Here is a 23,519-nt window from a genome sequence, read left to right as displayed (position 1 = left end):
TTGCAGTCCTTCAGGCTTTGCAGGTCTGAGAGATGGATTTTTCTACCCTATCATTACACACTCTATAATTTATCAGTCTTAAATTTAAGAAAAGCAGGTCAGTGAGGATTTTTATTTCACATTTATTTACTCTCTCAGCCTTTAAGTGAACATGAAAACAATTAACAAACCTCATCTTTAGTTCAAAGCTTCAGTAATAACATCTGTATTGTGTGCAATCAAGCCCTGGTGTTGCAAAAATTGCCATAATCTCACATTCAACACTCTCTTACTTGTCCTCCTTGGGGTGATGCCCCTCTATAGAGGTGCGTGACCTCAGCCTGGAGATTTCCCTGACTCAGTCATGGCAGGTCAAAGCCCCCAGGCTCTTGGAAAAGCCAGCTGGCCAAAGGATGCCCTCCAGCCCTATGGGAACACACCAGGGAACCCACAGAATGAAGTTATCTTGTCATCTTGAATTTCCATGCTTTGTTTTGTGGCTCAAAATCACTTCCAGCTGTGTCTGAGCTGGAGATGTTTGGGTATGGATGGAGGCCAGCCACCTCTGTGTGCTCAGCCTTCCTCCCAGCAGCACCAGGGGGGCAACTCTCACTTCTCCAAAACTAAAATATTTCATTAGATTTGTTTCTTCCGGAAAAAGGACTTCTCATGTATTTAGAGCAGGAGTTTGCACCCTCTTCATTCTTCATCAGAGCCGTTCAAGAAGGCAGCTTGGGAGCTGCTGTCACACTTCTGCTGCCGGAGCCCCAGGTTAATGTAGGGCTCTCCACTGCCTCTCCAGAACCTCTGCAGACAGCTGTAGCACAGAAGCAATAAATTGTTACTAGAAAAATCCCCACTCACCAGAACCCACATTCTAGAGGTCCTAAAATGCTATTGATGGGGGATTGAGTGATTTCTGTTCTGTATAAAGTCTATTTGATGGCATGGACTGAACTATCCATTCTGTAGCTCACATAGCATCCCTCAGAGCATCCCTTAAAGTGGGATAATCTTCCCATCCCCTTGGAAAAGCCATACTGGGGCCTGCAATGTTTCAGGTTTTGTACCTCTAAGAATTCAGTGACCTTCAACCACTTTGAAATCCTTGCAGGAGGTGAAGTGTCAGGGAGTCCTGGTAATGCTTTGATGTCTCTATCAAATTAAAGTTTGACTTCAGCACTCAGTGCAGAGGAAGACAAGCAGTGTGACTTCCAAGAGCACCTCCAGGACTCAGTTGTTTGACTTCTCCCCACTGAATGCCTGTGTCTCTCAATGACACTATTTTGCATTCTGTGCACTCAACTGCCCTAAAACCTGCAGCAGTCTTGGACTGCTTATTCAGCTGTGATTTTGTACTGCAGGAAGGGCTGGGTTACATCTGCCTCACTGCAGACATCCCACCCTCCCTGCCTCCCCCAGGCCTGCCCCAGTTCCTGTCCCAGCCCCTGTCCCAGCCATACCAGTAAGCGAGGGTGTAGTTCACAGCCAGGATGGCCACAGCAGCTGCCCAGTGCCAGAAAAAGCACATGGTGAGGAACATGATGTTGCTGTGGTCATTCTCATCCCACACTGGACCTCCCCATGGCTGGAAGAGCACAACACCGATCTGGGTGGAACAAGAAGTTGGTGGAAAAATTATGTTGGGAAAAAAAAATATAGAATCCCAGAATGGTTTGGTTTGGAAGGGACCTTAAACAACCTGTGCCAGAGCCTCGTCACCCTCACAGAGAGTTACCTTTATTCACCACCACCTCAGTAGTGACTGAGGAACTTGAGCCCTGACCAGGACAGAGGGTTTTGCTGAGAGAGTGAAGTCCATCCTTGCAATGAGAGGCCTCACAAAGCCAATCTGTGCCCAAGATACCACTTTTTCTGTTCGATATTCAGACACAATTGTCCCTCAGCATTCCAAACTCCAAGCCACCCTTTAAAAACCCCAGATTTAGTATTTTATAAGCTCAGCCTAGTTTGAATAAAGGCTGGTTTGAGCTAGTGCAGCCTTGAAAGAGAGAAGGTAAAGTGGTTTGGTTTTGAGGTGCTTGTTTTGGTTGGTTTTTTGTTTGTTTTTGGTTGGTTGGTTGGTTTGGTTTGGTTTCTTGTTTGGGTGGGTGGTTTTGGCTTTTTATTGAGAGCTTAGTTTTGAGAGCAATTATCTCCAACTGATTTCTTTGCTTTTCCAACTCCTACCAAAACAAGCAGCTGTACTTTAACTCAGCCGTTTTATTGCTGGTGGGGTTTGTATCTTTTCACTAAACTAGAGGAATGTCTAATGCAGGGAGCATTAGACACATTAAGCAATTAGTACTTGGTCGTTAGGTACTGCAAAATGTTGCTCACTTGCTTTCACTCTTCCCCCTGGAGAAGCAATAAGCCAAAACAAACAGCTCTTGCAGCAGGAGCAGCCATCAGAGATGACCTGTGATAAGTAAATTTTCATTCTGGGTTATGAGCCATTTATGAAGTGAGCCTGGCAAAATAATCCTTGGGAGACATGTGATTGACGGGTGATGTACAACTTGTTGCCCTGTTTTCCTTTTGCTTCGTTGCCCTGGGGAGGCAGGACGGACCTGCCAGAACCACGTTCCCTGGACGATGGTGATGCCAGCTCGGAACATCTCCAGGACAATGTTGTCACGCAGGAAAACCTCCAGCAGGATGCTGCCAGCCCCGGCAAAGATGGTGATGAGCAGCAGGGAGTGGATGTGCTGGTCCAACATGGGGCGGTTAAGGACGTGGTAATAGAAGAGACAACCTGCCAAAACACGAACCCTGCTCAGAGCAGCATTAACAACAATGGCTGTGGCCCCAAGTTGAGTAAATCACCTGCCTGGATGGCAAACTGAGATGGGCCATCATGGAAAGAAGGGACTTTCCACACAGAACCAACCCCTAGGCTTGCTAGCATCCCAGCATCCTGGAAGGATGAGATGCCCAACCTTGGGGTAGGAGGATCTGAGCAATACAGTGATCAAGGACAGGGTAGTGTTCTTCCCACATCTGTGCCATCACCTCTTCAGATGACCCTTCTCTTCTAGCCAGACTTCTGCTGTGTCCTTCTTTCTTGTTGCTAAACTTCACCATTTTCTGGGAGCTGTAAATTATTTCCTGGTCTTACATGCCAAACTGTGCATGTGGAGCTGCCCCTGCTGCTGCTGCCTCAGAAACTGCTGTGATTGGGGACGGAAAAGTAACAGGAGTTGTGCCTTCATTAAGGAGGGCTCTATATAAACAAGACCTTCTTTTCCCATGGGACAGTGTTTGAACTAGATGATCTTTAAGCTTCCTCCCAAGTCAAGTCTTTATATGATTCTACGATCCAAGAGGGGTCTGGAATCCTGGCTGCAAGGCAGTCTGAGGACAGAATGATATTCATGATGTGCTGAAGCTGAAATAAATCACTTCAACTTGCCATGTGCCATGCAAGCAGATGAGGCTAATGATGCCTGCAGTGCAATTAATGGCTCTCAGGGGAAATGTGGGGTGGGAGAACAGCCTGTGGATGGCAGAGGAATGCAGAGTCCACCAGCCATTTATCATAAGAAGGAACCTCATTCTGCTGCTCTGCACTGCAGTAGCCCCAGAAATCCCAAACCAGAACCTATCTGTGACTGCATTTGCCATATTCCATCCCAGCCTGCCATAATATATCCCCTACTCCAGAGGCATCTGGAGCCATATCTTGTTCAGGCAAATTTTAGCCCTTCTCTGACTTGGTCCCCAATATCCCTCCCCAAATTAAGCACCACTTTCTACCAACCTTCAACGAACACGGCCACTGCCAACATAAGGCGATCCAGACCCTGCGGCACCGCCTGGGAGATGTAGGTGAGGACGTCGACCAGCCCAGAGAGGCCATAGAAGAGGTACATGGTGGTGTGCTGCCAGTTCATCAGCTTCACCCAGTCGTGCTTCTCCCCGACGTACAGGTACAAATGGGGGCCATCGGGGACGAACTGCTCCGCCAGCATCCCTGCAGGACACCCAAGAGCATGGAGTTTCTGGGGGTTTACTTGCAATGGTCGAGACTACTCCTTGCTGCTGGGGGCTCTGAAGCAGGAACTGGTGAGTTCGCATTAGGGAGAAAAGACTGGATGGAAAAATCAGGCCTGTGTTTAATGGCAGCTCAGCTTTGGGAAGCGGCATGAGACTTACTTTTCCACATCAAACTTTACCAGAGATCAAGTCAAGATAGACATCAAGGATGCATCCAGGCTGCCCAGGGGAGTGCTGGAATCACCATACTTGGAAGTGTTCAAAAACAAGTAGATGTGGTGCTCAGGTTCATGGTTTAATGGTGGACCTGGCAGTGGTTAGCGGTTGGACAATGATCTAAGAGGTCTTCTCCAGCCATAAAGATTCTCTGATCCTTCCACATCTAGACCAGTTTCTCTGCAGTCAGGGCTCCTGTACAGTCATCTCTACAGGCTAGGTGAATACTGACATAGGAAGTGAAATATAACCCTTACCTATTAGAGAAAAGAGGATTTTGATCCCCCCTTCAATGGCATCCACACGCTGGAAACAGTAAGTCCTGTGGGATTTCTTATTTACTTTCTGGCTGAGATACTGCAGTGGATATTTCACCGACCACCAGAGTCCAAAGAGCAGGAAGAAACTGCCTGGAAGCGCATGACCCTTAAAATTCGCCATCCTGTCAACCTCCTCTGACTACAAGGCAAAGAAAAACAATGTCATTATTCAACTGACACAAGTTATTTGACATAACACTGGGAAAAATAGGGTTTTCCTTTCAGGGAGGACTGGAGTAGGCTTGACCAAGCACATGGGAATAGGAACAAGCACTAGGAACCCCTGCGACCTCTCTGAGGTCCTTGCCCCAAGATTAGGAAATGTCAAAAAAAGCCACAGTTGTTTCAAAAAGGCTCAAATCTGCTGCAATGTCTGACGCATCCCAGCCTGAACCTTTAATTCCAAGGATCCCTCTCAGCAGTAGGTCCTGCTTTTCTTGCTCTTCTGCAAGTGTAAGCATAAGGATCTGCTGCGGACCAGGGCAGGGTGGGATTTTCAGGACCATATAGGAGAGATAATACACAGGTAAAAGAGGAAGGTCTAGGGGTGAACAGCAGAGTGTTTCTTTAGCTCCATGAGCAACCACAGAAGTGGTGTGCAAAGCCCAAAATTTTTTAAAATCTCTGGAATTATTTCAGGCCATGGAAGAGGGGCAGCTATTCCATAAACCAAAGCAGTTTGTTAAAAATATACCTTCAAAAATATCCCAAAAGCTGCATGAAACAAAACATTGTGGGTTTGGGCAAACAAATCAAGTGTTCCCTGGATCCTGACCTGCTCACACTCCTTATTCCCTCTCCTGAGCACCCCTAAACCAGGACTTGCAGCAAGCTCCTGGAGCCTCTGTGCAGGAGTGCACACAGGCATGGTTTGCAGGATGCTGGGGAACCCATTTCATGGGAGGATTACAGCAATTAAACCCAGCCAGCTCCTGTGTGCTGTTTGCTTAATTAGGTTGAGAACTGGTCAGCTTTTTCATGTGGCCTCAACCATATGTTTGAGGGTTGTCTTGGTGTGAGGTGGTGTCAGGCTGGGCAATTAGGAATGTTATAACTGATAACAAAGGCTGTGCTGCTGGTGCCCAGGACTTCCTTCTCTGTTTAGTAACTTCTCTGTGCCAATCCACACTTAACACTGGGCAGATACCATCTGCCTTGTGGAGTGGATGCTGTCCTTCCACACAGCAGGAGTTAAATGGTTTGGAGCTGGATCTGACCTCCCTATCTCAGACATCCTGATTATCCTGGAACTGCCTTCCTCAGCAGCATTTTGACTTCAGTCCCCACTTGCTGAAAATGTCCTTATTCTGCTGTTGCACAAGGGATAATTTGCATGTGGGGTTATACATGAGCTGCTGCTGTCAGCCTTGGGGAAAGGGAGTTGTTTCTTTGGCTTTATTAATATCTGATTTCAGGTTGGTTTGTCCCAGGGACCCCTTGTTTCACCCCTAGAAGTCCATGGCTGGTGCAGATACCATCTCCTAGAGGAGTCTGTCTCTGAGCAGGAAAATCCACTGGGTCAAAACTAATCTCCTAAATACCTGCAATCAACCTACCTGATCTGAGCAGGTTTAACCCAACAGTTAATCCAACAGCTCGAGCTAAGCAAACATTGGCTCCATGTGCAAACATCACCCCAGGAACATGCAGCCACACATGGCAGCACACGGGGCTGATGGCCCTGCAGTGCTACCAGGCTGGTTTCCATCCTGTCTTCACCAAGCACCTCTGAGCTATCCTGGTGGGTTCATGAAGAGGAATTTAGGGGGGATTTAATCCAAGAGTGGAAAAGCTGTGCATGGAAAAGGCATGGTATGAGCTGGCAGCTTTGCAGGTCACTATTAGCACTGCAGGGTTCTGCCTTATTTCATTACTTAAAAGGGAAGATTTATTGACAATGGGTGCATGGAGTAATTAAACAGAAAATCAAAGCAAGATGCTGTTTACCAGCAGGGCTGGCACAGTCCAGTGGGTTAACACAATCATCTTTGTAGTCCCTTGAAAGGGGCAATTGGGGAATGGGAGCATCCACCTGTTCCCCTCTGATGAAGGGAGCAGCATTCCCAAGCCATGGAGAGGGCTGAAAAATCTGTATTTTCTGGGTGAGTAGAGAATCTCATCATATACATGAAATGGGAGTAATGGCTTTAAACTGAAACGGGAAATTTACATTAGGTACAAGAAGGGATGGTAAAATATCAGGGTAATAACTGGAAACAGAACCAAACCCATCCCAGAATACCACAACAAGAAGGATTGCAGCCGTATCTTGCTGTATTAATGCTATAATTATGACATGCAATATAATTATAACATAGCAATATACAGTCAAATATAAATATTGTAGCTCTTGCAGTTACATATTAAAGGCTGATATAAAGTGAGGCCTGACGGTTTTCCACCTGAGATAGATGCAGTCAAACTGCGATGACCTAAAGGATACCCTGATCAATCACAACTAAAAGTTCAGCTAAACGGAGTGTGCACAACCACCTTACAGTGCTTATGGGATCTGGGCTGAGCTCAGGGGGTGATGGGGACTCTTTTGGGGATGCTGGTCTTCATTCCTGCCTGATAGCAGGGAGCACATGGCTCAGCTGGGACATGTGACCAGCAAAACTATTTCTCCTGCTTCTCTTCCTCCTCTGAAAACATGCAATGGGTAAGCACAAGGGAAAAAAACCAACCACAGTTATGTTTGTGCCCTAAGGCGAAGAGCTCTTGTTTATCCCTGTAGCTCCGAAGTGAGACATGCTTACAACCAGCAGGGAAAAGAACAAGCTGAAGGCTGGCTGAAGGGCCAGTGGCTGCTGGTGTTGGTGGCCACAGCCACCATCTCAGGGCATCCCTGCTGAACGTGACCTTGTCCCTTCCCTCATCACCCAGCCATGTTTGGCAACACCTCCATGTCCCTGCTGGCTTGTCATTCGTGTTCTTTGCCCCTTTTTTATTATGGTGCCCTAGGCTGTGCCTGCCTGCTTAATGATTTACTGTTTCATCTGCTCTTATCACCTCCCAGAGGAGCTTGTTTTTTCTTGCTTTATGGCTAATGCACCCAACCAGCTGGGGAGGCATCTGGAGGATGGTAAGGGTAGGGAGCCTTAGAGCCTGATTAGGCTTTCACCTCCTTTTCACACTACCCTGGCAGCCACAAACTCTCTTTTTAGCCAAAACCTGGGCCATTTTACTATTCCAAATGTCTTATTTGGTTTCCTGAGTGTTTTTGTGGGTGTTTTTTGTTTGTGTTTTTTGTTGTTGTTGTTGTTGTTGTTTTTAAGTCCATTGATAAGAGTCTCAGTCAGGGGATCACTTCCATTTTCCCCAGCAAGGAAATTACAGTCTAAAGTTCACCAGTGGGAAGAGCTGATAGCCATCACCCCTACATTTAACTTTGCCCTTTAACCTGTGTGAATCAGGCAGTTCAGACACACCAGAGTTGGTTTGCTCACTGTAGGACCTGTGCTTGTCTCTCACAGCATCTGTGGGTGACAGGGAAGGTCCCCACAGAACAGCTGACTCAGAAAAGAGAAGAAATGTCTTGACTTGCAAAAAAACCACCCAGGCTGAGCTCAGGCTGAGGTGGGGAATGCCACTGAGATGTGTCTGGAGATGTGTCTGGAGTCTGCCACTGATTATCTGGAGATAATTAAGCTATTTCCAGCCTTCCAGAGGGCTCCTCTGTTGAATCTGCAGCTGCACATCAAACCCAGACCTAAAGACTGACAGCAGCTGAGGTGCTGTACTTAAAAAAACATCCTCAGTCATCCCCTTTCCTCTCTTGCATGTCCTCTGAGTGTTCCCCTCAATACAAGATAACCCCACAGCCCAAATCCGGCACCTGATGGGGACAGCAGTGGTGCAGACACAGGGGAGGACAGAGAGATGGCAGGAGACAACCAAAAGGTATCAGGAGAGGCATCACTGACAGTGATAAGCTCTCCTGTAGCCTCTTCTGCCTCACTCATTACCAGCATTATCTTGTTCATCTGCGGAGGCACTTATAATCATAGCAGCACTTCCATTAACTCCCGCAGGAGCTGGATCCCTAATGCATTAACGTCAGGCTAAAACCACACTCTGAACCATTTCATCCCATTATCCTGGGTTCTCTCTTCCCTCTGCCTCTGTCTGCAGCAGGGAGTGTTAACAGTGACACTGAGCAATCATCTTCCTCATACTGGTGAGCTCAGCTGCAGCCTCAAAAGCAGAAAAGCAACATTTCTGCCTCTAAAGGGTCCATAAGGGGTTTGGACTTAGGTTAAAAAATTATCATCATCATTGGAAACTATTAGGCTCAGTTGCCAGCAAGTATGTGAAGAACCATCAGGTACTGCAGGAGCTGCAGGCAGAGAACACAAGCTGAGATAATCCATACTCCTGAAATGGGAAAATTCAACATGGAAGTTCAAACAGGGATGAAAGCTTTAAATTCAGGATGCTGGACTAGAGGTCTATTTAATAGACACAATGGATTCACCTGGAAAGAGACACTGAGGGAGAGAGATATAAAAACTAATGACAGAGAGGTTATACAGTTCTCTGCTTCCTCTTCCTTATGCTGCCACCGTTTGTCTCCTGTTTTATAAGCCCTTGGTTTGGATTCTCCATCCCCATCCTTGCTTTGAGCCCTGCCATCAGGGAAGCAGCAAGAAGCTACATCCCAGCAAAGAAAGCTGAGAAATAAAATAAATTAGCCAAAGGCTAATTACAGGGGCTCAGAATGGGCACTTTGTCATTCTTTCTCTTGTGACCTGCATTTATTCATTTGTGGTTTTAAGACAGTGAGGTCTGACTTTAAAAATTATCTGTTGGGGGAATGCACTTTACCATCTCAAAAGCCATTTTTCTTTGCCTCTACGTAATGGTAAAAAGATTAAAGTGCTTTCCAAAGGGATGAGTGCCATCTGTGCCCTGAACTGCCTCCCTTGCTCCATGATGTGTTCTGGGGCAGCTCTGACTCCAATATCCCCTCACAGGTACCAACTCAAAATACATTCAGCATTATCATCATCAAAAAATGCCACAAAAACCAGTATTTACAGAATCCTAGAATCACAGAACAGTTGGGGTTGGAGGGAATTCGGGGTGGAGGGACACCTTCCACTGGACCAGGCTGCTCCAAGTCCCATCCAACCTGACCTTGAACTCTTCCAGGGGTGGAAAATCCACAACTTTGCTGAATTTCACAACTTCTCTGGGCATTTTACAGAACAGAGAATGCTTGTCCTCAAATTGTCCCAACTGCCCCAGAATGTGACACAGGTTAAACACTGTGTGTCTTTAACATCCCTCAAGGAAAACTATCCAAGACAAAGGATTAAAACTATTTCTGTTGCAATATATACCCAAAATATCCATCAAACACAAAACCCTAAGCCTGCTGAGTACCACAGCTTGCCCCTGGGTATCCCAGAGCTGTGGTCCCCAACACCTCCCTCCACAAGCACCTGGAGCTAAATGGAAGTGCTGCTATTATTACAATGACCATTGCACCCTGTGCTGCCAAGGTGAGAGATTGGTAATTTTTTAATGACAAGCTGTTAGGAAGAAGGGAAGAAGGAAAGAAGGGAAGAAGGAAAGAAGGAAAGAAGGGAAGAAGGAAAGAAGGACAGAAGGAAAGAAGGAAAGAAGGAAAGAAGGAAAGAAGGAAAGAAGGAAAGAAGGAAAGAAGGAAAGAAGGAAAGAAGGAAAAGAATGAAAGAAGGAAAAGAAGAAAGAAGGAAAAAACCCTTCCCCTGCAGCAGAGGTGGCTCTGCCCACAGCAAGGGAGGTGGCACGAGATGAGCTTTAAGGTCCCTTCCAACCCAAACCATTCTTGGACTCTATGAATCCAATCTGTGAGGTTTTAGGCACTAGAAGTGACTTTTCTAGGCATTTCTGTGGGTAGAGGTAGGTGGAGAAGGAGTTTTTGGTTCAGTGCATGCAGCAGCAATTTTGGTTTGGCTGTGAGACAGAGGGTTTGCATTTAATTTGGCTGGGAGTGGAGCAGGGAGCCAGCAAGGGCTCCTTGCAGAGTGGCAAGGGGGTTCTGGGGCCCTACTGCCTCCAGGCTGCCCTGCTCTCACCTCTGCCTGCTTTAGGGCCCCCCTTATCATGTTTATTTTTCAACTTCCTCCTTGGAAAAAGTTGCTGCGGGCTTGCTGGGCTGCCCCATTGCCTCCCAGCCCAGCAGGGATAGCAGCAAATCACCTGTGAGCCCCTCCATGGGGACCTCAGAGCAGGGGGACACCTTGGGGGGCTGGGGACAGTTAAATCTCCCACAGGTTTGCTTTCCTAAGGGAAGCAGTGGTTCACCCACCCTCTCTTCTCTCCCTGAGGAGTTTGGATGCCAAACTGAAGGGTCCACAGAGGGCAGGCAGGGCATCTGTTCCCATCCCATGGTGTGGGGTGAGCTCCCCCCTCCCTGTGCCAGCCCTTGTCAGCAGAGCCTTACCTGTCCTGGTGATCCTGGTGCTGCACCTGCTGCCAGGTGATCTGTGCTCCTCCCCTGCCTGTGGCACCCGCCTCCTACCTGCCTCCCAAACCCCAGCTGGGAGGGAAAGGTGACCCTGGGCACAGAAATCACCCACTCCTGGGCACACCGGGTGCTTTAATTTCCAGTTTTCTCCCACAAAAGTAATCTATGATTTGCTGAATTCTGGCTGTCTCAAGGCTTTCCCCCTCCAGATCTTAATTTTCTCAGATTCTGTACAATGATAAAATTTCCTTCCATCAGAGTTCCCCATGCAGGGTGGGATACAAGGGAGCTGTGTGGGCATTAACCCCCCAAACCCAGATGCCTGTACCCCTCATCCTCAAAACATTGCATTAATTATTAACTGGATTAACTCCTTCAAAGCACTTCATTTTCCGTTTTCCATGCTTCCCAGGTTTGATGGATGCCTCTCCTAGGATCCTCACTCATAACCCATATTTCAACTCCAAATACAATTTTCTGACAAGCCCTCCTATAAAACCAAGTTTATCCTTAATAATACTTTCCACTTTCATCTCCTGTCCTGCAAGTGCTTTACAAATGTTAAATAATTAACACTCATGACACCCTTGGGAGGGAGGGAAGTGTTATTACGGCTATTTGTAAAGGAAACTCTGACAGGGCCTTCTGTACTCCAGCCCTGGGTTTTAGTCACTTTTAGGGAGCAGTGCAGCTACTTACAGCATTGGGAGCAACTACACCTGCACAGGGAATTTGTAGTAAGAAAGCTGGATTTTATTGTTTTAAATATATCCACCCTGATTTATAAATGACTTGAGGTTTAGAAGTGCTGTCTGCCAACCCTGTCTTTTTCTTCTATTATTATATTATTATTTCTATTTATTGACATCAAATCTATTCCCTCTCCTTGTCCCACAATGTTGTTTAAACAGATGAGTTCTTAAATAATAAATAATTATCAATGAATCCATCCTTTCTCACCTCCCAGAGAGGTAAGTGCTGCTGGAAGGGAGGAAGCATCCCAGAGTCATCGTCTCCTTTATCAGTGGTGGGGCTGGATGCCCAAACCCTCTGTATTTTTCAGGTGAGATAAATCAAATTTTCCAGAGGCAAAAGCCAAGCTGCAGGTATTTCTTGTCTCTTCATTAAATTGTTTCACAAATGTCCCAGGAGCTTGATGATGTTTTGTATCCCACAAACCCTGGAATAAATCAGAATTAATCAAGGGGTTTATACTCACTGTGCTCCAGGCACACAGAAGGATTTACCCCCAGAAAACTACTCCCCAAAACTGAGGCTGAGGAATAAATGGAAGGAAAACAACTGTTGAGATAGAGAGCCTGGGAAAAAATAAGAATTATTTATCTTGAGAGTTGCTACAAGTTCATGAAAAAAACCCCAAGGGATACCCAAAAAAGCAAATGAGACCCCAAAAATGCAATGGAAAAGTCTTGGTCACGAGTGATGAAGTTGTTGTAGCTGTTACAGAAGAAAGTCTGAGTTTAGCTAAAAACTAAACCTTTAGTTAAACCTGACTCTGAAATGGGAGCTTGTTCCCACCCAAAGCTCTGCCGAGTCATGTTGGTGTTTCTTGGCTACCAGGAAATTTGCACCTTCAAATATTTGCAGAACAAAATCATGGGGTGTGTAGGGGGGTGGATCTTACTCCAAGGAAACAAAGAACTGTGTGTATTTATTGTAGTAAAGTCCATCCCTGATCTGGGGTTACGCAGAACCCAAGCAGAATGTCTCATTTCCAAGTGGTCCTGAACAGTAATTTCCTGATAAGACACATCAAAATCTGACATCAACTTACAGCCATAACTTCCTAGAGCTCAGCCACTCTTAAAACCTTCACAGTTCCTTAGACAGCCTTGAAACAACATGTAAAGGCTGTAAATTCTTCAAACCTGTGTCCTGTTCAGGCTTTCACCATCTACAGGCACTGGGCTACCACTGGAGGTGGGAATTCTGGCCACCACAGCACATCCAGCCTAAAAAAACAGTCCTGATCTGCAACTTTTCTAAACCTTATTGCCTTTCCATGGAATCAGTCCTGGAAAAAAAAAATCAGAATTCCTATTCTAGGAATTTTTGAGGTCTCAAAGAACCTCTTTTGTGTCCTGCCCATCTCTAATTTTCCACCTCCTGATGTCTATTTTCTCCCTACTTATCTCACACAGAGCTGCAGCTTCTAAACATATCCATAGGAGATCTTGCAGCAAATAACACGCTGGCAGACTCTTCACATCAATATGCAAAGCTAGGAATGACCAAGAAAACAGGAGTTTGCTTCTCCAGGAATCATCTCAGTATGCTGTCTGGTTAGACAATACCTGCAGTCTCCATGGAGGCAGCTTGGGATGCAGGATGGAGAGTGCCGTGGGAGTGATGCTCAGAGAGAGCTCAGAACAAACAGCTCAGAGAAATGGGGGAAAGGATGGAGTGTCAGAGCCAGGAAATTAGTTCCCTCATTTTCCTGTGCTGGCAGAGGGGATGGGTGAAGGAGTCATTTCCCACGTGGCCACATATCTGGAGAGAGGAGTTGCACAGGCAATTTTAAGAGGCAGGAAAATGGGAAAGCAAGCTGGCATGCTGGCCAGACACAGATATTTGTCTGGTCCCTTGATGCAATATCGATGTATTTTCCAACCAAAATGATGATGTCTTGTTTTCCTTCCCCTCCTCCTGCACCCACAAAACTTGCCTGTTTAATGCAGGCAAAAGGTTTTATACTTAGATACTCCCATTTCTAAGTGAGCCACATCCTGGTGGCACCTCCCTAAGCCTTCCTGATACCTGGGGAATGATCCCTCACAGCATCCTCCCATCTCAGTGTTGTCACCTGAGTGCTCACCCATCGTATGCAACCCAGATTCCCAGTGATGCTGAAGTACTTTGGAACAGGACAAGGGGCAGAGACCTGCAGCTGCTCCACAGTACCATCACCTAAATTTATTTCTCTCCGTGGGGCACTTCAATTGACATACAGAAAGATGGGGAGTGCAAAGTGCCCTGGGGAGATGACAAGGACCCAGCAGACTCTGCCCAAAACGTGACCCAATTCTTGCAAATGGCCTGTTCCCACACAAAGAGGTCAAGGAATGAATCTGCCAGATGGCAAAAGGAGGAGATGAATAAATCCAGTACGGCACATCTGTAGGAGAGCAAACAGCATCTGTGCCCAGCCTTGGGGAAAAGGGACTGCTTTGGGGCAGAATTGGGCAAGGAAAGGTGACATAAGCAAAAACAACCCCCAGAAGTGTTTCTGTTACAACTCTTGTGAAAAGATCCAAGACCCCAGCTGGATAAGAACAGGCAAGAAATAAATAAAGGCAGGGAGGGGTCAGCCCCGATGTGATTCCAACTGCATCAGTGCCAGCTGATTGCCAGAACAGTAGCATGCTTGGACACAGAAAAAGTATTAATAAGGGACAGAAAAGGAAATTTGTGTAGCCAGACAAAAGAAGAAGAGAAAGAGAAGGCAGAGCATGAGAAGACAGTGACAGGCAACAGAGAGGAAGGTTCAGGGAGAGATGGTGAAGGTTAAAGATGAAAACAACAGCACCTAAAAGGAAGCACAAGGTGGCCAAACTCTGTGGGAAATTTTAACAGGATAAAAAATAACTCACAGCTGATGAGCAGTTTAAAAAAAAAAAAAGTCATAAGGCAAGGAAATGCTCCCCTAAAACACCTCATATGGAGAGTGACTCATCTGGGAGAAGTTCAGGAGAGCTGGGCAGACCTCAGGGCTGTGCCATTAACACTGTCCCTGGGAGACAGGCAAAATTAAATCTTCACATCCTGGGAGGTTTGATTTGGGGATTTCCCCCTTCATCCAGCTGCCACTCAGCAACGATGGAGCAAGGGCACATCTCAGTGGCAGAGGGAGGAATATCACCTCCCCAGCCAGGCTGGGCCTTGCTACCCGTACCCAGACCACCTAACAAAGAAAGAGGAATTTGGGGGAAGGAATTAATTCATCTTCAGCACCTGGAGCTGGAAGAAATATCTCTGAGTGATGGTGAGATTACTGGGGACATGAAGCTGTGAGAGACCAGAAGGTTCAGATGCGGTGGGTAGTTTCATTTGAAGAGAGAAAATCAGTTCATCGCCTTGACATGTTAACACTGAGCCCCTGGCTTTTGAAATTAGAACTGGGAAGTGTAATCCATACTGATATTTAATTATTTTTCCTCCTTGTAGTCATCATCTTTACAATCTTCCCTCCTCTTATCCTCCTCTCCAGCACTCCTGCTCCAACTATCTTTCCCAAGCAAACATTTATAATTTTTGCTACCTTTCATTTAATTTTCAGTCCTCAAAGTTGAATTACCATAAAAAATACACCCAACAAACAACCAACCAACCAAAACCCACCACAACAAACAAACAAACAACCCCACCAAAACCCCAAAACAACAACAACAAAAACAACAACAAACAACCCCCCCCCCCCCCCCCCCCCCCCGATACCTAGAGTCAGGGAAGAAGCGCAAGTTCAAACCTTCCCTGTAAATTCATCCCCATAGAGAAGGATGCTTTTGGAAGCAGGTGCTGAAGTTTTTGGGAGCATCCTTCACACCTGAGAGCTTGCACTGAGGATTCGTGGTGTTGAACAGCTGAAGAGAGGGGGGTTGGAGGGTTCCATGTGGATGTCGGGCTGTGGGATGCTGTCGCAGCCTCGGGGACCGCTGTCGCGCGGTGCCCAGACATGTCCCGGATGCGCAGAACGGAACCCGAGGATATTTGGGAACACTAGGTGGTGCTGAGGGCTCACGGAAAGGATCCCATTCCAGCACAGAGGGATGCGCCGCGGTGCGAGCGTGAAGGCTTGGGAGGTGTGTGTGTGTGTGTGTGTGTGGGGGGGGGGGGGGGGGTGTGTGTGTGTGTGTGTGTGCGTGCGCGCGCGCAGGGGCTGCAGCCCCATTTTGGCGTTTTTTGGGTGCCCAGCTCCAGGTGTGAGCAGCTCTGGTTTCAAGACCAGCTCTGTCCCAGGTCCTTCCTTCCTCCACTTTCCCGGGGTCATACCAGACATCACATCCCTGTTTTGCCAGTGGGGAAACTGAGGCACAAGGACAGGCATTACCCAAGGCAATTCCCAACTCACTTGGCAGCATCTCTTTTCCAGAAAGGAGGTAGAATTGCCTTTTGGGGAGTCCTGAAACAAATGTAAAGGGTTCAAACCATCCTTTAAAAAATAAGGATTGTGACAAAATGCCAGTTTTCACCACGGATCTCTTTGCTGCTGCAGATTTTATGTGCATGGATGAGTTTTCCAGCACCCGGTGAGAAACAAGGGAGCTGCTAATTAGGGTGAAACCCACTCAGGGCCGCTGCCTTCCCCCCCTGCACCTCCATCTCTCCTCCGCGGGTTCCGGTTACGCCGCGGGGCCATAAACAGCGTCTGAAATAATGGTGCAGTTGTCACCGTCGGGCAGGGGGGGGGGGGGGGGGTGCTATTTTAAAACGCCCGGCTTAGCCCAAAGGGCCGAGGGGATTGTGGCACGGCCCAGCTGTCCCCGCCGGGAGCGGCCGGGGACTTCAAAGTGGCGGGCGGGATGTGTCGGGCCAGCCTGTCCGGGGCACCCGGCCGGGGACAGGGCCGGGCCGGGGATGTGTTCTGACATTTTTCCGTAGCAATTATGGGACTCGGGAGATGTGGGGAGCAGCTGGAAGAGCTGGGGGTGCTGGAGGGAGAAGAGGTGGGAGGTGGGGGGAGGTACGAGGGGGGTTGGAAGGGGGATGGAGACGTGGTGAGGTTTGACTTTTGACTTCAGAAACCTGAAGCAAAGCAGAGAGTGCTGCAGTGCCTCTGCCCTGGTGCTGCAACTCCCAGATGGGGGAAACACAGACATGTGGGCTTCAAACGGAAAGAGAGAAGGTTAGATTGGCTATTAGGAAGAAATTCTTCTCTGTGAGGGTGGGGAGACCCTGGTGCAGGGTACCCAGAGAAGCTGTGGCTATTCTATCCCTGAAGGTGTCTAAGGCCAAGTTGGACGGGGCTTGGAGCACCCGGGATAGTGGAAGGTGTCCCTGCCTGAGGGAGACTGTTGGAACAAGGTGGTCCCTAAGGTCTCTTCCAACCCAACCCATTCATTTTAGGATTCTATGAACTCAAAGGGAAGCACATATCATCAAAACATTTCTCCTTGTCCTGTACCCCTTCTGACAGTGACACAGGTGACACCTCTGTTCACCGGGGCAAAGCTGGAGTCTGGAAGAAGAGAGAAACACTAACAACTCACAATTCCATGGGATAACCAAGCTTTGGCTATGCCTCGGCTGTCAAGGCAGGGGTTCCCCACAGCTCCAAGAGAAGAAAACTCTGATGCTGCCTGTAATGTAAAAGCTGATGATTAGAGTATTATCAGGGCCCAATCTGCTATTCCCTCTGGTTAGCAAAGGGCTGGATAGCTGAGAAGACAAGGATTCTGTTGTCATCTTTGCCTCTTCTTGTTCTGCTGCTCTGCCTTCATGTGAGCAAGACTGTCATCCCAGGGTCAGCATGGTCACTGAGAGCTCAATCATAGAACCACAGAATGGTTTGGTTTGAAACGGGCCTTAAAGATCATCTAATTCTTCTCCCCTGCCCTGGACAGAGACACCTTCCACTGCACCAGGTTGCTCAAGGCCACATCCAAACTTGGGTGCTTCCAGGGATGGGGCATCAGCCTGCTGAAAAGGGGGTGCTCAGCTCAGGCAGCTCTTCCAGATCTATCACCCAGCTCCCTATTTTCCATCATTTCTCTGCAAGCCTTTAAAGCCCATTGCCTGCACTCTTCCCACATTTAGCTTTCCAGAGATTGTCAGCAGCATATCCAGCCCTGTGACCTTCCTATTTACCATGTAGCACCACTGCCTTGGCCATCGTGGTGAATTTACCCTCCAAGTCAACCACCCCAGGAGCTGAACAGCCTAAAGCAGAACAGCTCCTCTTGTCCATGTGCTTCTTGTGACTGGAAATACTCCACGCATTGGCAGATGTGTGGGATGCCTTCAGCCTCGCACCCATCAGGAACAGCTTCCTAAAGCCATCTGCCATCCTTTCATGAATAATCAGCTATTTCAGGTCTCATCTGAATACCGCCAAGGTTTTTCCTGCATGTCCTGTGCACCCAGAATTTCTGGTTAACTGTGATGTGCTGTCCTAACCATTTGGTTAAAGAGGCGGAAGTTTGGTAAACTGAAATGGGGCTTTTCCTGAAACCAGGACAAACCACTAAGGAACTTCATGACCTCTCAGACAGGCTGAAGACCCAGATCCCCTGCAATGTGAACTCTGAGGATTCCTAGAGCCAGGCAAGAGCCATCTTTCCGCAGCTGTGATCCATTTATTATGCGGCTGTGAACACTTCTGACTGGGAGATAGAGGCAAAGGGGACAGACAAAGGTGGAAAAAAAATGTGCTAATTAGCAATCCATTTGTATGGACTGGTGAAGCTGCCCCAGTCCATCATCTCATCCCCCTGAGCTGTGGTTTGCCAGGTTTTAGGCTTTCATTCCGGGATCCCAGCGGGACCCGCGTCTCTCGGCATCGCCATAGGGACGGCAGCTGCAGCCGAGTGCTCCCGTTAGAAGGGACCGCCGCCGCTCCACAAACCATTTCGGCAGCATTTGTCGCAGCAGCCTCTGCTAATCTTCTCTCTTTCATTTATAATTATTTTCTCGCTCCGGCGCTCCGACAGCAGCCAGCCCGCCCCTGCCGCCGTGGGAGCATTGCCGGCCGCTCTCGGGGATGTCGGAGATAAAAAGGGACGCGGGGGAGGGAGTGGAGGAGCTCTTGCGAGCAGGACGGAGGGCTTCAAACGGGCTGGGGCTCCTCCGGAGGCGATTGAAGTGGGCCGAGGGCTGGAGCCAGCAGCTTTGAGGCAGCCTGGGCCAGCACGGCCAAGAATAATTGAACAAATAGTTCATCTGGTGACCCAACAGCTGTAGGTAACAGGCGATTTCCAGAGGATTAGGGGGGAGCTGTGAAAGCGAGGTCCCACGGGACGCCTCAAATCTTCATCTTGAATTTAACCAGCCAAGAACACATATTGGAGCCTTTGACTTACTTTTTAAGCAAATTTCTTCCCTCATCCCACCCTCTTTTTATCCAAACTATTCCACAAACCACGAAAAATGGGGTCCATGGCAACGAGATGAATTAACAAATGGTAGTTGATTCCTAAATGGGGTTTTCCTATTTTATTTTGATCTAATCCTGGCAGTAGCATTATAATTTTTGCCCAGAATTTCCACTTACAGTGTTCATAGCAGCCACCAAAAAAAAAGAGGAAGCATTAGAGATGACTTGTGTAATAAAGCTGAGCCCCAGCATGAAGCTGGGTTGTACTTTACCTCACAGCCACTTCACACTGAAGCCTCCTCTTTCTCTGCCATGACACAAACACCCAAAACAAACACTCTACACCCAGCTCTTGCTTCCCCCAGGATAAGTCAGAGCAGGTTTAATCCCTAACCCCTCTGCTTTTGATTGCATGTGAATAGATACAGTGTGAGATGAAGATAAGGCACATTGGGAGTGGGTTGAAGCTCAGCTATGGAAACTGCTTCTACGTCTTGGTCCTGTCCCATGCAGTGCTCTAACCTCAACCTGAAGGATTATGTCTGGGATTATGTATTCCAACTGTACCTCACATTACTCTCTCCAAAGGCAGAGGCTGCATTGGCTCGGAACCAGGCCCTCCTAAACCTGTCTGAAGGACTTCTGGTTCTGACTTGGACCAAGATATGGATTTTTCAGGCCCAGTTTGCCAGGTCAGAAGCCTTCAGTGGCCAGGTCTCACATTGCTCAGAGGTTAAGTGACACAGAGATGTCACTGTAGAACTGGGGATTGTCCAGGGAAAGCCTCCAGCACACCTTGTGCCCGCTCTCAATCCACCTGCAGACCACAGCAAAACATCTGAATCCACTAGAAATCCATCTCAATCCACCAGCAGACACGCAGAGGAGAGAAACCTACAGAGCATCACCAGGGATGACCTCACCATGGCCAGACAGACCTAGGAGGTGCTGCTGCTTAACCTCTCTCTCTCTTCCCCTTTGCTGCAGTCAAGACGACCAGTTTTGATTAAAGAAGTAATTTTCAAACAGCAATGAGATGAAACCCCATTTCCCAGTCAGAGGTAGACTCAGGTCACCCACATGGCACAGCACACTCTCCAAACCCAATGCCAAAATCATATACATCACCCAAAACAACCCAAATCTGAGGTTCTCCCCATTTCCCCCCTTTGCCTAAACCACAGCATATTTAAGGATGAGGATATGATGGTGTCAACAGCAGGTTCGCTCCAAGCCTTCATCTGCAGGAGACAAGAGGACAGAACTGTGAGAAGTGCTCAGTGCCATCCCCTCATCTTTTCCCACCACTCCAGACTCATTTGGACTAAGACAGGGGGATAGAGTTAATGACTTAATTACTATTTTTAGAAAAGTAGTCCTCTGTTAGGTATGTGCTTGGCAATCCTCAGAGCTGCATCACCAGCAAGGAAACCTTTGGAGATTGGCTTTGCCTATCCAGTCACTCAGCAAGAAAATAAACTTTCAAGGCCTTGCCTTGCTAGTATGAAACCATTTTTTACTGCCTTTTCACCAGACCATTATTCAGGCTACTTTTAATTCATAGGCAGTGAGAGCTTCCTGTAAAATTACAGCAAATTTTTTTTTTTTTTTTTTTTTTTTTTTTTTTTTTTTTTTTTTTTTTTTTTTTTTTGTAGAGGGAAAACTGTGACAAATTCTGGAGGAGAGATTTGCTGTGGCTTATTAAACCAGACCTCTGCAGGCAGATTTCAGTTTAGGGAGGCTGTAAAACACTGACTGCTGAAAGATGCACTGTTGAGCAGAAAAAAAAAAAAAAAGATTGTTCTGTGCTATATTTTTCAAAGGTGCACAGCCCAAAATTGTCCCTTTTCTTGGTGTTCAGTGAGTTTGGAGTCTCTGCTGGGTCGCAGTTTGTAAGTGAATGTGGTGAGGCTAAAGATCCTCAGAGGCCTGGATGAGTCACCCAGCACTAAAACCATCATCAATTCTCATCACCAATTTTCTGTGTTTGTTGGATGGGGCTGACAGAGAAAGCCAAGTTCAAGGCAGTTCTAGCAGACTTCAGTACATAAACCACAGTTCAAGTGGAAAAACAGGGGAAACACCTCCACTTTTAAATTATGGGCTGACAATAGCTAAATGCTAAGTCTCATTTGTTGGATTTTTTTTTTCAAGTGCCATTCAATAATTCCATTCACTGGAGAGACCTTAAATTGAATCTCAGCCCTAGAAAATGCATTACTTACTGCTGAATTGATGTCACTGCCAAAGAATTTTCTCTTGGCTTAAGCTGTCTGCAGCAACACGCCAGTGGCATGTTCAAGATCTTTCCCTATATGTGGAGCAAAATTCCTTGTGTTGGTTCCTCACTTTTGCCCCTTTCCCCACGTTTTTATTGAATTCCTTTATGAGGGTGGGATGTGCTGGTAGAGCTGAGAGGACTGAAGGAAGCAGTGGTTCCCTGTGGATTTCTGTGCTGATACGAATGGGAAAGGTTCGTGGAATGGTTTGGGTTAGAAAGGACCGTGTGTGGACTTACCTTCCACTGTCCCAGGCTGCTCCAGGCCCTGTCCAGCCTGGCCTTGGACACTTCCAGCGACGGGGCAGCCACAGCTTCTCTGAGCATCCTATGCCAGGGCCTCACCACCCTCACAGGGAAGGATTTCTTTCTCATATTCAACCTATACTTACACTCTTTGGTTTAAAACCATTCCCCTGTGTCCTGTCAATCCAGGCCCTTGTCAAAAGACCACCCAGAGAGAAATAATTTGAAAGTTTTACTTTGAAGGACTCTTAGCTTTGCTTGAACTTCAGTAGCAATGAAGCATCCTCATTACTTCATAAGCCCAAATCTTAATTTCTTTGTTTCTCAGTGTGGATTTTTCCTGTCTCCCCATTCTGGTACCCAAACCCCAGCAGTGTCCACTCTTATCTTCCTCCTTCACCTTCTGCCAAGAGACAGCCAGGACGCTACTCACTACTGTATTTTCCTTTGCCCTTGAGACTCATTATCTACTTTTCTTCTTGACAGTGCTTTCAAATCAGGACTCTTCCACATTTCAACCCCAGTTATTTCTTTCTGTGGCTGTAATAGCTTTGCTTTTCCCCCCTTTTGCCCCAAGTGAGCAAAGAACGGCTTTTCACCATTTGAAAGCAGAACTGTTTCAATCTTTTGAGCATTGGCTTCATCCAAACAACAGTTTTGTTTAAAAAAAAAAAAAAAAAGTATGGAAGAATTCAGCAGGTTTTTATCTGGAACTTTATGCCAGAGAGGAAAAATTGCCACAACCCCCAGTTTGCCTCCAGGGAATGAGGGAAGTACATGAATGCAGTGTGGGGACCAGAACCTTGCTGATTAATAAAGTTAATTAACTTCAATAAAAGGAGAAAGGGATGTCAAGAAACTTTTGCCTCAAGATATCCCACAAAGCCACTGAATTACCTTTATAAATACTTTTAGCTTACTGAGATCTGGGAAACACAAATTCCAGCCAAGCATAAGCAGGGAAAGGAGCAGTCTCAGGTTCCCCTTCCAGCCGCAGAGGCTCCATCCATCACCTGTCCATCCTCCATCACCTGTCTGAGGAGTTTTCACCCTGGAAAGGGACAAAACCGCCTGCCTACCATGTTTTTTTCAGCTCTTACAGGAAAGACAGCCTGTAGCTGACTCACATTTTAGTAGCTGCTGCCACAGAGGGGTTTCACCTGAAGGTACTTGGAAATGCCAAGGGCACTGACCATGTTCCTTTCCCATGCCCTCAAAGCCATGCTGCCCTGGCTCAGAGAAAACCCTGGAAATCAGCTAAAACAGCTGATATTCTGGGATTGTTGCACATTTTCAGCCTAGTAGGAGACAGAGGGTTCAGTCACAATACTATCTAGTGTTTTTATAACACCCTTCTCACCCAGCTCTGCTTGAGCTTTAAAAGGACCCATCAAATCTGCCTTGACTTGGATAATTTTCCCCATCTTCCAAGCCCCAAAGTTCAGGCCATTGTAGTTCAGGCCATTAAACAGAGCTAGCATGGAGATACCCCCACAGGTGCCAAGGGAGAAGCTCTGAAGAGCAATTATGCAAAGCCCAGAAATTTTGCATAATTTTTCACACCCGATGAAGTTAGTCCAGTTTACCATCACAGCAGAGTGCGAGCACCTGGTGTCTGTCCCTCAATAAATATTTGAAGTATCACATTGAATATAGGAAAAGTGCTGAATCATTTCTATAGTGCCCTGGGCTCTTTTTATGTGTTCATTTCCTGAAGCCAGATCAATAAAAATGCACAGTAAGGAGGCCTCAACCAACTTTTGGTAACACAGCTCGAAGCCACAGTTTTGGAAACCCTTTCTTCTCATCTCCAAGGAGGACAAATGCAGCAAGCCAGCATTTTTGCCAAGTCTTTCACTCTCATCTTATTTCACAACCCCTCTGTCTCTCTCCTATCATCCTCACTCCCTGCACGTACAATTGCTGGTGTCTTCCCAAACATATGCACACCTGCAGGAAAAGTTGGCATCTTCTCTT

General features: G+C 47.1%; 1 protein-coding gene across 4 annotated transcripts in view; it reads right to left on the bottom strand.

Annotated features, from left to right (window-relative positions):
• Window positions 1-105: 105 nt before the first annotated feature.
• TMEM45B (transmembrane protein 45B) overlaps window positions 106-23,519 on the bottom strand; it is a 46,466-nt gene continuing 23,052 nt past the window's right edge. Inside the window, exons 2-8 of one of the 4 annotated variants that reach the window (XM_063417712.1) lie at window positions 17,196-17,285; window positions 11,929-12,148; window positions 4,449-4,650; window positions 3,740-3,952; window positions 2,550-2,734; window positions 1,443-1,588; window positions 106-796 (exon numbers count right to left, since the gene is read on the bottom strand). In XM_063417712.1, coding sequence (XP_063273782.1) covers window positions 679-796; window positions 1,443-1,588; window positions 2,550-2,734; window positions 3,740-3,952; window positions 4,449-4,650; window positions 11,929-11,967 — 903 coding nt within the window. In that variant the 5' untranslated portion in view covers window positions 11,968-12,148; window positions 17,196-17,285 and the 3' untranslated portion in view covers window positions 106-678. Of the gene's footprint in view, window positions 797-1,442; window positions 1,589-2,549; window positions 2,735-3,739; window positions 3,953-4,448; window positions 4,651-10,944; window positions 11,079-11,928; window positions 12,149-12,356; window positions 12,478-17,195; window positions 17,286-23,519 lie in introns of those variants that run through there. The other 3 variants (XM_063417713.1, XM_063417714.1, XM_063417716.1) reach the window with 3 other exon arrangements.

Source organism: Prinia subflava, chromosome 22 (assembly GCF_021018805.1).
Source record: "Prinia subflava isolate CZ2003 ecotype Zambia chromosome 22, Cam_Psub_1.2, whole genome shotgun sequence".
Lineage (NCBI taxonomy): Eukaryota > Metazoa > Chordata > Aves > Passeriformes > Cisticolidae > Prinia > Prinia subflava.
Note: the sequence above shows the minus strand (reverse complement) of the source record. Positions and strands in the feature narration are given on the sequence as shown.